The sequence below is a fragment of the Lissotriton helveticus genome, chromosome 7 (assembly GCF_964261635.1).
Source record: "Lissotriton helveticus chromosome 7, aLisHel1.1, whole genome shotgun sequence".
Taxonomy (NCBI): domain Eukaryota; kingdom Metazoa; phylum Chordata; class Amphibia; order Caudata; family Salamandridae; genus Lissotriton; species Lissotriton helveticus.
Window position 1 is genome coordinate 786817012 of NC_136068.1, and position 14289 is coordinate 786831300.

General features: G+C 43.5%; 1 protein-coding gene across 2 annotated transcripts in view; it reads right to left on the bottom strand.

Annotated features, from left to right (window-relative positions):
- NME5 (NME/NM23 family member 5) overlaps nucleotides 1-14289 on the bottom strand; it is a 140236-nt gene that overhangs the window by 69698 nt on the left and 56249 nt on the right. For both annotated transcript variants that reach the window (XM_078650683.1, XM_078650684.1), the window contains exon 4: nucleotides 3472-3572. In XM_078650683.1, the coding sequence (XP_078506809.1) occupies nucleotides 3472-3572 (101 nt within the window). The remainder of the gene's footprint in view (nucleotides 1-3471; nucleotides 3573-14289) is intronic.

The window sequence follows — 14289 nt, forward strand, 5'->3', positions numbered from 1 at the left end:
AGAAGTCTGCCTATAGACCGACTGGGTAGGTGACGACCAAGGAGGGAGTCCAAGGCCCATCTCCCCTATAGCTAAACCAAGTAGCTCCATCGGGCATCAGACAAAATAGTTCAGTCTCAAAACATTGAGAGAGGAGGGAGGAGAGACATAAATAGAGGGAGGGTGCGGTAGGAGACAATAGGAGAGACGACAGGAAGTGCAAAAATGTGGTTCAACAATATACTAGAAGAGAATCAGCAAGTAAACATTAAATAAGACAATCAGCAATACAATTAGGGGAGGAGTGAAAGGTGAGGGAAAGTAGTGGGGGGTGGGGGACGAGAGGGAGTGAGGATAAGGGAAGAGACAACCATAGAGACGAAAGGAAGTCTGTCTAAGGTTCACAGAAAAACAGGGTGGGGAACAAAGGGCAAGGGCATGTGAGGGCTGAGGACAAAGGACAGAAGCTGGAAAGAGTAGGAGCAGAGAGGGGGGAAGGTTGCACGAGGTGCATAAGGTTTGAACAGAGGCACGTATCTCCTGCCTGGGGGCTGTATTGTTGGGACCATGTTTAGATAGAGAAAGGTCCTGGGTGGGGGAAGGGAAATTGGGAGGAGGCGTATTGGGCAAAGAAAGAGAGGTAAGTCAGATAGTCACGTGAGCAGTCAAGGGAGGGCAGTGAGTTGAAGCTGTGGAGGGAGAGACGTGGAAAGGGAGGAGTAGAAGGACGCGGTGTTGGGAAAGGGTAAGGGGAGGATTCGGCAGAGGAGAAGAAAAAAGAGAGGGAATCTGGTCACAAGATGATATGAGAGAAAGAGGCCAGAGACATGAGAATATGAGTCATGTAGGTAGGTACGAAGGAAGCGGTAGTCAGACGGAGTTAGGAGGTAGTGGGAGAGACAGTAGTTGGGAGGTAGAAGGCAAAAATTATCGGATGTGCGTTAGATTTTGTCAAACAATTTTGTAGGGCCTGCCGTAGACAATCAGCAATACTGCTTTACATAATTGCTTGTGAACAAAGTAAAAAACATAGACCTAAGTAAAAAGAGAGAATACAAATTCCAAATCAATATATGAAGCATGGACCAGGGATCTCAAGGTGAAATAAACAGAGGTACTAGAAGGTAAACAACAAAAGGACAAGGTAAATAATATAAGCAAGTAGGTAGTAAGCTCCTTCCTGCTATATACAGTCTCTGTTGTGAAAGGCCCCGTAGGAGCAGCTCTCACCCACAGCACATCAGGGCCCATTTCAAGGCTGGCAGCAGCAGTATGGGGAACTCTCAGGACACTAACAGCTGACCCAGTGCGATCCCGCCAGGCACAGACGACTTCTAGGCCCCCCTCGCCAGCCGCAGCAAGGAGGACGTGAAAGTCTATGAGGAGTTCCAGAATGCCCTTAACAATATGCTCTTCAAATTCCCCCTCAGCTGCCACCTCACCACATGCCACAGTACATCAGAAAGGCAATGCCCCAGGCGGTATTAGGTGCCTCAACGCTCCTATCCCTGAAGTGTTCTGCAGGGTCCTGCCAATCCCGCCGACGGCAGCCCGCACCCAGCCCCTCTCCTTCTGTTGACACAGCCTCAGTCACGAAGATCTCCGCAGGAGCAGCTCTCGCCCACAGCACCGCAATTCCCACTTCAGGGCTAGCACCAATAGTATGGGGAACATTCCGCACACTCTCCGGTCATCGGATTATCACAGCAGGACAGTGCGATCCTGCCAGCCGCACACGTCACCCAGGCCCCCGCTTTTGTTTAAGTTTGTCACTTAAGTGTGCTTCTCATGCACTCATGATTGCGCCGGCGTAGCATTGAAAGCGTTTGTCAATCTGAAGGTTCATCCAGCCACAGCACATCTCAGCAGACGGAATGCTGCATCAGCATCGAACCTGTTCGATTTTTTATTTATTTATTTATTTATTTTCCTTTTTCAGCGCTCTAAATACCTGTGTCTGCGCTTCCTATGTAACTAGGACCTTGTAGCCGATTTCCGATGTAGGCGTTGGGGTTTCCGTATCAGGCCCAGAGACTTGTTATCTTGATGGGCGCCGCCATTTTACCTCACAGTCCATAGCGCTGCAACAATTAAAGCCTCAGGGCGCTGCTCAAAAATCTCTGCTACCTGTCGTCTGATGCGTCTCCCGGCACCACTCTTGCTCGCAGCGCTCCTCAGTCCAGGCTTTTCTGTACGTGGCTGTTGTACCTGAGATTTTCTGGCGCCGCAGTCAGTGCTCCGCTAGAGTAGTGGGTGCCATCTTGTCAAGCTCCGTCCTCAGCTCACCTCAGACTCGAGTGTTTTCTACGCAGGTCTTTAATTTTGTCTCGATCAGAAGCACTCCGCAGCTTCTCAGCACATTCCGATTGCCAATTCTGTTAATTCGGGCAATTGTGCTGCCGTATTTGCGGGGAAATCACGCAGGACATGGGTCGTTCCGGCAGAGCTGCCTTCTTAGCCAGGCATCACACCTTGCCAAGGGAAAATAGCCACATGCAAGTAGTTCGGAGGGAGATTGCAAGAGAGGGTTTCTCAAGACGTTGGGAGAGAGGAGAGAAGAGAAGAGGAGAGGCGGGGAGAGGCGAGGAGAGGAGAGGAGGGGAGGGGAGAGGAGAGAATGAGGGGATAAATGGAAAGATCAAACTTGAAGAATGAGGATCAAAGGCAAGTAAGTAAAATTAGCTGGTCAAAAAGAGAATTTCAGATAATAATACTAGGGCAAAGACAAATAGACAAGGTGTTAAGGAAGAAAGGAGAAATAGTTTCAGATTTAAATGTATAAGTGCAATCTAAGTAAGAAACGGGTAACAAAAATCAAAAGCAGTAAAAGAACGCTTAAAGAGGTGTAAAGGTGGATTAATAATAAGAAAATATTTAATGGTAGAGATAGGGATTGCACAAATGATAGATAGTAAGAAAAAAGAGGGTTTGATAAAAAATGTGAGTAAATAGTGGACTCACTGACAAGGAAGGAAGAAGCTGAAAAGGGAAGAGTATACGAATGATAAAGATCATGGTTAACACATAGAGAAAGCAAGGGGCAATACATACAACTGTAAGAAAGAAAAGGAAACAAAGTCACAAAAATAAATACAATAAACTAAAATAAAGATAGGAAGGGAAAGAGAGAAAACTGTTATTGAAATGCCCAGTAGTGGTGTTAGAGAGTACCTGACCTTAATGGCTGCTGCAGCATCACAGTGCAGGAATATTTAGTGAAAGTGAGAGCAATTGTAGCATCTACTTATGCTTCGCAACAGTGACAGTAAATAAATGAATGATTTTATCAACTAATTTACACATTGCAAAGTTGGCACTAGGTTCAATAAAGCTAGAACCCTCACTTTAGATATCCTTCTTTATACAGGTCTGATTACTTATTTTGTCAAACTCTTTATGTAGGCAGCCACAACAATAAGCCAGTGTAATCTATTACATTTAAATGCAGCAACACGTTATACATACATGAAAGTGCCACAAGGATCAACTCACCTTCAGGAAACATGAATCGGATTTCTCTTTCTGCTGATGAAAAGCAGTTACTGCCATGAAGTGCATTTCTAAGGTCATCTGTCCCATAGATTGCTCTTAAGCTAAATAAACAAGTGTGCTGTAGTTAATTACAAAAATATCTACAACTAACAATTTGTCAAAACAATGCTCACATTATCACATTAAAATGTATTACATTATTTTATATTTAAATACTAAAAATATAACTTGTAAACATATATAGTTTGCCCTCCATCTAGAATAAATGTAATTCTTCATGTGTTACAGGGTCATTATTTATGGCCAGATGTGGCTACCAGAATGTGGAGATTTGGCACACCTGAGTCTGACTGTATCCAACTAGTATTAACCAAGTATGACTTCTACTTTTCCTGTTTTAGTACATAGATGGATCAGTAAGTAAGTAAATCTTTATTGCATGATTAATAAAAATCTTTGCAATGTAATACATATAACAATTCATATGCAAAATACATAAAATCAACTTATCATTATCATCATAATTTCATAATAATAGGATCAGTTAAACACATTTAAAGTTGCAAGTGCTTATATTGCTTCAAAGCAAATACAATATATGGTCTAAAAGTGCGATACGGCCATTAATGTGCAATGAGAGCCATTTAAGTGCAAGATGTCCATTTGTAAAATGAGTTTTTCTAAAAATGATGAGTGAATGATAATAACAATACGCTGAGCTTAGAAGCAGTGACCATTATGGAAGAAAAGTCCAGTGTGGTCATTTAGAAGTCAGGGGTGGTGAGGTTCAATATTAGGGTGCATGTGCTCCCACCTTTGAGAATTGGGATTTAGACATAGTAGTGGGCAAAATGCAGATACTGCGGAAGATTCAATGATGTGAATACTCATGTGATAGCTTTTCAAACAGTTCTCGCCTCTCTGGCAGCACCTAAATCCCTAATCACAGTCTTCTTATCAAATCTCTGCAGAAATTTGATCATTGCAAAATTCAGACTAATGTCCGCAGGATCAAAATAAGCCGGCACCGCCTCACTACATACCCAGGTTTCTCCACTGCCTGCACAAGAGCTAACGTCCGTCCTCATGACCGGAAAGGCAAAGGCATAAGACGTGGATGAGGTTCTGTAGTGTAGTTCCTATATTCCCAATAGGCTCTGCGCATTGGAATAAGGTGCACTATAGATTTGACATAGGCCTGAGGTCAGTATGTCTCTATCGAGTATACTAAACTTATTTGTGACTGCCAGCTAGCTCAGAGGTCACTAGAAACTTCCTCGAATACACAAGAAGGGATTAGTTCCTGACAACCGCATAAACATGACAACTTGGTTTCCCCAAGAATCGAAAACATATCTTCAGAGTCGTGGAAACGATAGATAACTATTTTACTCATTAAATCCTCGCATGCTTCGTTTGTACAGATTTGCACAGAAATAGAGAGACGGGCGTTTCAATAAAAGGGGTTTATTGAATAGTCTTCTTTCTCATGCAAGAGAGGGGAACTGCTACAATCGTTAGAGATAATACAAAGTATAATGCGTACAGCGTAAACAGTAATATAAAATAATAAAGTAATAGCATTGTCTTTTGCTATGACATGTAAAAATACATACATAAATAACAAAGGCTAAAATACTCAACTGGTGCTTCTAAAATACGCCTACCCCAATGTACCTAACCTAGGTCTAGTACCAGGGAAGAAGTAGGTGTTTGTCTTTTAGCATAGGTTTAGTTCTGCCAAGAATTGCCAAAGGTTTCTCTAGGTTCTAATCAGCTCCATACCTTAGAATGAGAGAGGTTGGTATCTCTTTCATGGGCTCTATTTCCCAACACCCCGCAAGGGGAGTCAGAAACACTGGAGCTGGATTTCTTGGCAGGAGATGACAGCTTCTGGTCAGTGCGTCAGCTGAAGAGTTGGCTTCCTTCGGCACTTGCTGTAGCGAGCTGCGTCATGCAAGAAGGTAGTCGAACTGCACCAAACCACACCGTGCTTTGCTATAGCAAGTGAAGGTATATTTATACCTTGAAGGTGTTTAGGAATGCCAGCTTTGATGTAAAGTTGGGCATATGAGCATCATGAATGTACCCCTAAGGAATAGTTGTTCATGCATAATAATGAGTTTCTTGGAGAAACCAATATCCAGGCTAGGGTAAGTCCCTTCTGCTTAAGAGTCTGGTTTTCCAAGAAATCGTTGTGAAGTAGATGAACGGATGGAAGCAGCCATGCCTGTATTTGGGTAGTATGGGCTATGCCTCAATAAGGACTGGATTTCTATGCCTATATAAGGGCAATGTGAATTATACCTATATAAGGGCATGAATCGGGAAAATGCATACGGAATCTAAATCGATACACAACAGTTCTCTGGCTCTTTTATGCATAATGGACAGAGGTTGTTCTCTGGCCACCTTTGCCAGGTTGCTGTAGGTTGCGCTTATGTAGCCCGGTGGTTTCAGCCTGGTGTAGTTTTGAAGTGTCATCCACCCATGACTACGCTCAGACAATGTATCTTTGTCCTCTAGCATTGATAACAACGGTGTGCTGGATTTAGTTAGTCTTTTGAACTCTTGGTGGCCTAAAGATAAAACCCATGCATTTGTTAGGCCCAGGGAGTTCAAGACCTGGTTTAAATAAACAAGTAGACGGATCAGCCTTTATCATCTACTGCAGTTCCAAAAGCTTGGTGAATAACAAACAAGGCACAGACAGGAGAGGAACTGAAAGAGGCAGGTTGAGAGACATGGTACAAATACTCTGTGCATATTTATGCTTGCCTGTGTTTACAAGCTTTAGCAAATAAAAAGTCAGACATTCACTCTGCCAATGCTTGTTTCCTTATCTTGCTGCTGCTCATACTTGTTGACCTATAATTTTGACAAGTTTTATTGAACTGCAAATCTTGTAAGAATCTTCAAATAAAGTAAGACTTTGCAAGTGTCTGTACAGACATCTGTTTTATACTCATCAACCTGCAGTTAATGCCCATGTTGCTTACAATTGTTTGGAGGAACACCCATATCACAATATATGTGTGATGGAAAAGGGATTATTAGAAACAAAACTTTAAATCAGGATCACCGTTATACCTATGGTATTGACATAAAAACTAAAATTTACATAGGAAAAAATGGTGAGTGATGTGAAGTGAGTGAGTACCTAAAATAAATAGTTTGACAAGACAAAAAACATACTGCAAACATAACGTTAGCCATGGAGCCTATAGATATAGAATCTATATGCCACGAAGAGAATATTATGTGCTACCTCTACTATTATGGTTCTGTCTGTTCTCCTTTTCTCTCCCATTTTACTCCACAGGTCATTGGGGCGATTGTACTTACCTTCTTCTCACTGCATATCGATTCTATATCAATAGGCACCATGGCTAACGTTATGTTGGCCGCCAGGTAGGAGAAGGATCTTCCTCCGGCGGTGGATCTGCGAATTCGTGGGACGGTGGCGAGGGCGAGGCTGGCGGATCGGAGCTGGCGAGTGGGTGTGTAGAATGCGAGGCGGCTGTTGAGGTATTTGGGGCCCATGTCGTGGAGATCCTTGTGTGCGTGGGTGAGGAGTCTGAACGTGATCCTCTTGCTGACGGGGAGCCAGTGCAGGTCTTTCAGATGGGCAGAGATGTGGCTGTGACGGGGGATGTCCAGGATGAGTCGTGCAGAAGCGTTCTGTATGCGCTGGAGTCTTTTCTGGAATTTGGCTGTGGTTCCAGTGAAGAGGGTGTTCCCGTAGTCCAGTCGGCTGGTGACGAGGGCCTGGGTGACCGTCTTCCTGGTTTCGGTGGGGATCCACCGGAAGATCTTTCGGAGCATGCGCAGGGTGTTAAAGCAGGATGATGAGACGGCGTTGACTTGCTTGGACAGGGAGAAGCCCAGGATGAAGCCCAGGTTTTGAACATGGCCCGTTGGCTTGGGGGCCGTGCCCAGGGCAGGGGGCCACCAGGAGTCGTCCCATGCAGAGGGAGATGGTCCCAGGATGAGGACTTCCGTCTTGTCTGAGTTCAGTTTCAGACAGCTGAGCTTCATCCATTCCGCGACGTCCTTCATTCCTTCCTGGAGGCTGGCTCTGGCGGTGGCGGGGTCGTTGGAGAAGGAGAGGATCAGCTGGGTGTCGTCGGCGTAGGAGATGATGTTTAGGTTGTGTTGGCGTGCGATGGCTGCAAAGGGGCTCATGTAGACGTTGAAGAGGGTGGGGCTGAGCGAGGATCCTTGCGGAACGCCGCAGATGATTTCGGTGGCCGCGGATCGGAACAGGGGGAGGCGGACTCTCTGGTTTCTTCCGGCAAGGAACAAGATGATCCACTCCTTGGATTCCGGTGTTGCTGAGGCGTTGTATCAGGGTGCAGTGACATACGGTGTCGAAGGGTGCTGAGAGGTCCAGGAGGATGAGTGCAGCTGTTTCCCCGTTGTCGAGAAGGGCCCTGATGTCGTCGGTAGCTGGGATGAGGGCGGTCTCGGTGCTGTGGTTTGCTCGCAAATCGGACTGCGAGGGGTCGAGGGATCCGTTTGTCTTGAGGAAGGCGGAGAGTTGTTTGTTGACGGTCTTCTCGATGACTTTGGCAGGAAAAGGGAGTAGTGAGATGGGGCGGAAGTTCTTGAGGTCCGGGGGGCCCGCGGTGGGTTTCTTCAAGAGGGCGCTGAGCTCGGCATGTTTCCAGCTCTCCGGGAAGGTGGCGGATGCGAAGGAGCTGTTAATGATGTCCCGGAGTTGGGGTGCGATGATGGAGTCGGCTTTGTTGAAGATGTGGTGTGGATAGGGGTCGGTGGGGGAGCCGGAGTGGATGGTGTTCATCGTGCAGGTGGTATCTTCGGTGCTGACCGGGGTCCAGTTGCAGAGGGTGGTGGTGGGGGGCGCTGGTTTGGTGGTTGGGTGCGTGGTCTGTGCGCCGAAATTGTTGTGTATGTCGGCGATCTAGCGGTGAAAGAATGAGGTGAGTGAGTCGCAGAGTTCTTGCGAGGGCGTGATGTCGTTGTTGCAGGCGCTGGGGATGGAGAGCTCTTTAACGATGTTGAAGAGTTCCTTGCTGTTTTGGGTGTTGTTGTCCAGACGTTCTTTGAATGTTGTCCTTTTGGTGGTGCGGATCAGCTGGTGGTGTTTGCGGGTGGCGTTCTTGAGGGCTGTCATGTTCTCCGTTGTCTGGTCGTGGCGCCAGGCTTTCTCGAGGGTGCGGAAGGTTTTCTTGGAGTTTTTGAGTTCGTTGGTGAACCACGAGGCTTTCTTGCTGCCGGGTGTGCTGGGAGGGTTCTTCAGTGGCGCGAGGTCATCGGCGCAGTTGGTGAGCCACTGTGTGAGGTTGCGGGCTGCTTCGTTGGGGTCCCTCGTGTTGGTGGGAGGGTTCTGGCTGAGGGAGGTGGTGAGTTGGTCGGTGGTGATCTTGCTCCAGCTTCTGGGGGGAACCTGTTGCGGATGGTGGTGGGTCGTAGTTCTCCTGAAGTTGAAGTGGATGCAGCTGTGATCTGTCCAGTGTAGTCCGGTGGAGTGGCTGAAGGAGATGCGCTTGCTGGAGGAGAAGATGGGGTCTAGCGTGTGACCGGCGTAGTGGGTGGGGGTGTTCACCAGTTGCTTGAGTCCGAGGTTGGCGAGGTTGTCCAGGAGGGCGGCGGTGTTCGATCTTATTTCTATTCACATATGTGATTACCTTCAAATAAATACTTTTCGTATGCTCTGGACCTTGTTTGTATGTTTGCTGTAGTTGTAGATGTCCCAGATATGCATCCACAGCAGCAGCACCAACAAATGTCACCACAGCAAAGACACCACATGGACCAAAGATGCATAAACAGTTTTAATAACTGTTACCAACAGGAATCATAACCAAAATAACTGCTGTTACCATAGCTGAAACCACAACAGAAGCAACAGTTGGGATCACATCTCGAAGACCATACATATAAAGGACCAATGAAATAGCTGTAGGCTGATCAGGGGAAATATTCCTGTGAACCCATGATAAATGCAAGGGTCAATTTCAAGACAATTTCATCAAGCAATGGCTGAAGGAGACTGGTCCAATGCTACACATGCTATTTATGTCAATACAGTGCATGAAGATGGACAGAAGATTAATCTAGCTTTTTGGCATGCAAATTGCTTTTGTTATTATAATTTTGTCCACTCAACTCTAGTAGACAAAAAATAACTATTGCTAGGGTCAATACCACTTGAATCCTGGTATTGTTGTTTCCTGATGATTTGGTGCGGACTGCAAACAGGACATGCCTTCCAATAACAGTTAGACATCTTTGAATATGCATTAGGCAAAGGTCTCAGCAACTCTTAATTGTTGGAAGCAGGCCGAACATTACCCTGAGGCAAGACTCAGTTGTTAGCCTTTCTGTAAGTTTCCACTTCTGATTGTTGAGAGGTTAGATTTGCAACACGTTAAGGAAGGACCAGTTTGGAAAGGTGATATTGATTATGCCCCAAACAATTAGGCACGACAAAATTTTGTAAAGAGATTTGGAGTATTCCCTGTTGGAGCATCAGAGAAGGTTTACACACTGAAATCAACTGACAAGGCAAAATATGAGGCTGAGGTATGGTGGCATATTATGTCCTATTTGATTAGTTGAAGAGAATCAATTCATTAGAAGATCTCAAGTGGTACTCCAAGGAGTAAACAATTGTATAGTAGATTTGGATTGAAAACGAGTTATTACATTTTAACTGATTCCTGAGAACTTAACCCCCTGGTCTATTGAATAAAAATTTGGATTAGGGCAAAAGCCTGGTTGACTGTAGATCAGGCCTTACTTTTCAGCATTTAATTTTTTAATCCCAGGTGGCTTCCAAGAAGAGCCCTTAAAATCACTTTAGGAACTACAGCCTAGATAAAGGATTACTGAACCATATCTTGAGCTTGTTCCAAATGCAGCAGCTGGTGCCTACTTACTAAGCTTAGGTTAAATCAGCTACATTTATGATCTAATTATTGTTTTTGAAACTAAAAAAAATAATATTGATTTGTGTTTCATATGCACATGGTGTAAACCAAAATTTGGATAATGCACCTTTATTGTTTTAGGTATTCGAAAAGAAGAGATGAGTTGATACTCCCAATAATTACAAAAACGCCTAGGGCACTATAAATTTGGTATGCTGTTATTAATAATTGCTAAGGATTTGGATACTTTGTGTTAGTACCCTAGAAAAATATTTTATATTTCAAACATAAGAGAAACATTATTTAGAACTTGGAAACTGCTCCTCTGCCACAAATCTTAAAGGGACATGGAACATGTTGTTATTTTTATTATAATAAATTAAATGAGTAATGATTAAGGGCCCTGTTACGATGTCGGTCGGACGACCATCCGACCGACACCATATCCGACCGACACCATAGCAAGATGGAATCCACCCGACTATTAGTCAGTAGTTCTACCTGCAGTATTAGGATGCGACCGCACTATGGGTGGTCGGAAACACCCATTTTTCTATAGCAGCTTGTGCGGCAGTATAGAAAAATTAATATTTTCAAACATCCCTTCACAGTGTGTCAGGCACCATGCAGTGCCTGACACATGGTGCAGGGATATTTAGAAGACCCCATAGCAGAGGGCCAGGGGGGAAGGGGACCCTGCTAGGGTCCCCTAAAGTCACTTTCTGCCTGCCTTTTCATGTTGGGCGGACCGCCATGAAAGGGCAGGCGGAAAGCGACATCGTAATCCCGATGGAGGAGCAGGGGCTGGCTCCGCTGCCATTTTGGGATTACAATTCTACCTGCGACCTCGACGGGCTTCGTGAGCCTGTTGGAAGTGGAGCGGAATTCCCCAGCAGGTTACCCTCCGTCCGCCAGTATTATAATACGGCGGTCAGATGGAAACCTATGATGCCAGGCGGGGAGCCTCCGACGAGATGTCGCATGGCTTTCCACCTGACATCATAATGAGGGCAATAGTTATTACATTGAATGTGCATATTAAATTGACTTAGAATGTGTATAGTTAGGAGACTTTTACTTTGTGACTGTAGGTAAAGATGGCATTTCTTGATTTAAAATGAATATTATAATAAAACAGGATATGTTTGTTGCCTTGGAATTTTGTAGAATGAAGGATTATTGTTGATGAACTTGGTGTTGAAGCACTGACTGTATTTTATTAATATAGCATTTGTATTTTTTATTATTTGTAAGTTTTAAACCAAATAAAATATAATTTATTTTATTTGGAGAAAAAGATACATAATCTGTACACCACTCCCAAAAACAACTTGAACCCATTAATACACCACAAATCAAGGCAATGAAGTTATCTTTATCCCGTAGACCAATGGTTCTTAACCTGGGGGCTGAAGACCCCTGGGGGTGTGTGACGTCTACTCAAGAGGGTTGCGACTGCTTAGAAAATTCAATAATATTAACACATTAATAAGGGGTAAATAAATAAAGAAGCAATATGGAAATCTGAATATTTTCTAACATTCTGTAAATGTGAAGAAATTTGAAATTGGCGGCTAATAAATTAAGTTGCTACCCTCATACTGATTTGTGGGAACAGTGCAAGTGCATCAAACAGAATATAATAATTACGACGGGTGGCCTCAATTTAATTTAGAAAAGCTCTAACCTTCCAACCACAATAAAAGTTTTTATTTTTTAAATATTAATTTGTGTATTAAGTAAAATATTTAATAAACTGCTTGTATCCGTATTTCTATGCATTGCTTTGTGGTTCAAATCATCGAAAATGCTTAGGCCAGGTCCCCAGAGTCCAATAATGATTCAGTGGGAGACCCAGGACTCCAGTTATGATTAAGTGGGGGTCAACAGCAGTCACAAGGTTAGGAGCTACAGTTGTAGACAACATATGGTTACGAACGTGACAGGTTGGGATAGTAAAAGGGACCCAAGAGAAAATACACAAAATGATATAAAATAGAGATAGACAATAGGATAACTTAAACTTGATGTAACATATTTCACCTTTTTAAGAACACAGATACGCACAAGAGTAGAGCAAGACAACTGTTTATTTTAAGTCCTGTCACAATTTTTCTTATTCCTAGCACTCCCTTACCCTACTTCACATCTCCACTCGCCACACCACAACTCAAATCATTATTCTGCTATACATGTCACTACCTACACCACATGCTTACTTTCTTCTAATTATGAAAGAAAGCCACTTTTGTTAGCAAAGGCCAAAAATGCCAAATGTTCAATGAAATGTTAACCTTTGTCAGGCTCTTACAAACGCACTAAATGATGTCTTTGATTAGGGAAGAGATGTATTGGAAATCTTCAATTGTAATACTCGATACAGGAAAAAACATAAAGGATGTTTACTTTAGGGTAATGTATTTGCCAGGCACACAAATAATTAGGTTTACCTACTTGCCAAGTTCCTTGAATAATTAACAAGAGAATTTCAAATAATACAAAGGTGTTTCTAGGACAGAAGAGTAAAGGAGAACCTGTTTCAGAGAAGAAGAAAAAACGAACACAGGAGTTCACAGAAACACATCTTTCAGATGGGTGAAGAATTCACAATTACAGCACAGGAAAGGATTGAAGGGGCTTAGGCAGGTCTTGCCATAAAGAAAGCAGGACTTTAGGCAACCGTTTCAGTACGCATGATCAACAAGCATTTGAAGAGCGAACAAACAAGAGCAGGTCAACCACAGGAACAAAACCAAGCAATGTTGTGAATCAACTGAGAGCACACTGATCCAGCCCAGAATGTCCCATATATAGACTGAAGTCATATTGAATAGAATAATTCTCAATGGGAGTCCTTGTAGATTGGAGGAATGCGGAATGGAAGGTAAGGCAGTGGACCAAGCAAAAGTGGTTGGACTGGACATCAAATACCAGCCAAGTTTAGGGGATAGAAGGCACGACACACAAATACCTAGTCAGAACCAAATAAGAGCCAAGCCAATGATAAGGCAAGCGCAAAACTGGAGACAAGGGCTAAGTAGAAATTTAAGAATAGCAAAAAGGGGTGCAAGACATACCACTTTATCCTAGGCAAGTTAAGTGCATTACAGGAGACAAAGGTCGGTTAGAAAGTTAATGACTTTATAGAAAATTGCAAGGGATGCTACAATGGCAGAGGCAACCAGACTAATAGACAAGTCTTAAGCTACCCACAGATAAACAGAAAGATAGTTGCTTTAGGTGTAGTGTATCCTGTTTTGTTTATCCTATAGCTGTGTCCTTCAACTGTGGTATTAATTAGATTAATGGTGGATTTTGAAGTTGAGGGTATTTTAGTTTATTTTCATAAATATATTCATGGAGGGTTAGTGTCTCGAAGATGAACTGATATGAACAGGCATCCAGTCAAGAAATTGAGGAATATGAATAGGAAGACTAATGATTTTACTTCCAACTACCAGTATGACATTTGCTTTCATAACTAATTGCAGCTCACAATTTGCTAATGGGCCAGGCCAATGCACAATAAATTGGTTGAAGTAAAACAAGTAATTCATCTTAGTCTTAGGACTACTGGCAGAACCACTGGATAAATGAAGGGTATGGTGGATTAACTAAAGGAAATTTTGGAAAGTGCTTTTGCGGATTAGATCTGGATGCCAGTTTGAATTTTGCATTAATATTTACTCCTAACCACTTGACCTTCGTGCTAGAAGTAACACATTTATTGGATAAGGAACTTTTGATTACTACAAGTTACATGAGACATCCTGTATGGAAAACAGTAATTTACGTTTGCTTTAACTGAGTTTCCAGAGGCTTGATACAAACATGATTCAATAGCAGACAATATAGTTTCCAGAGACTTGTAATAGATTTGCTTATGAGCCAAACTGTGGGCCAACGTTGTTGGCATGGTAAA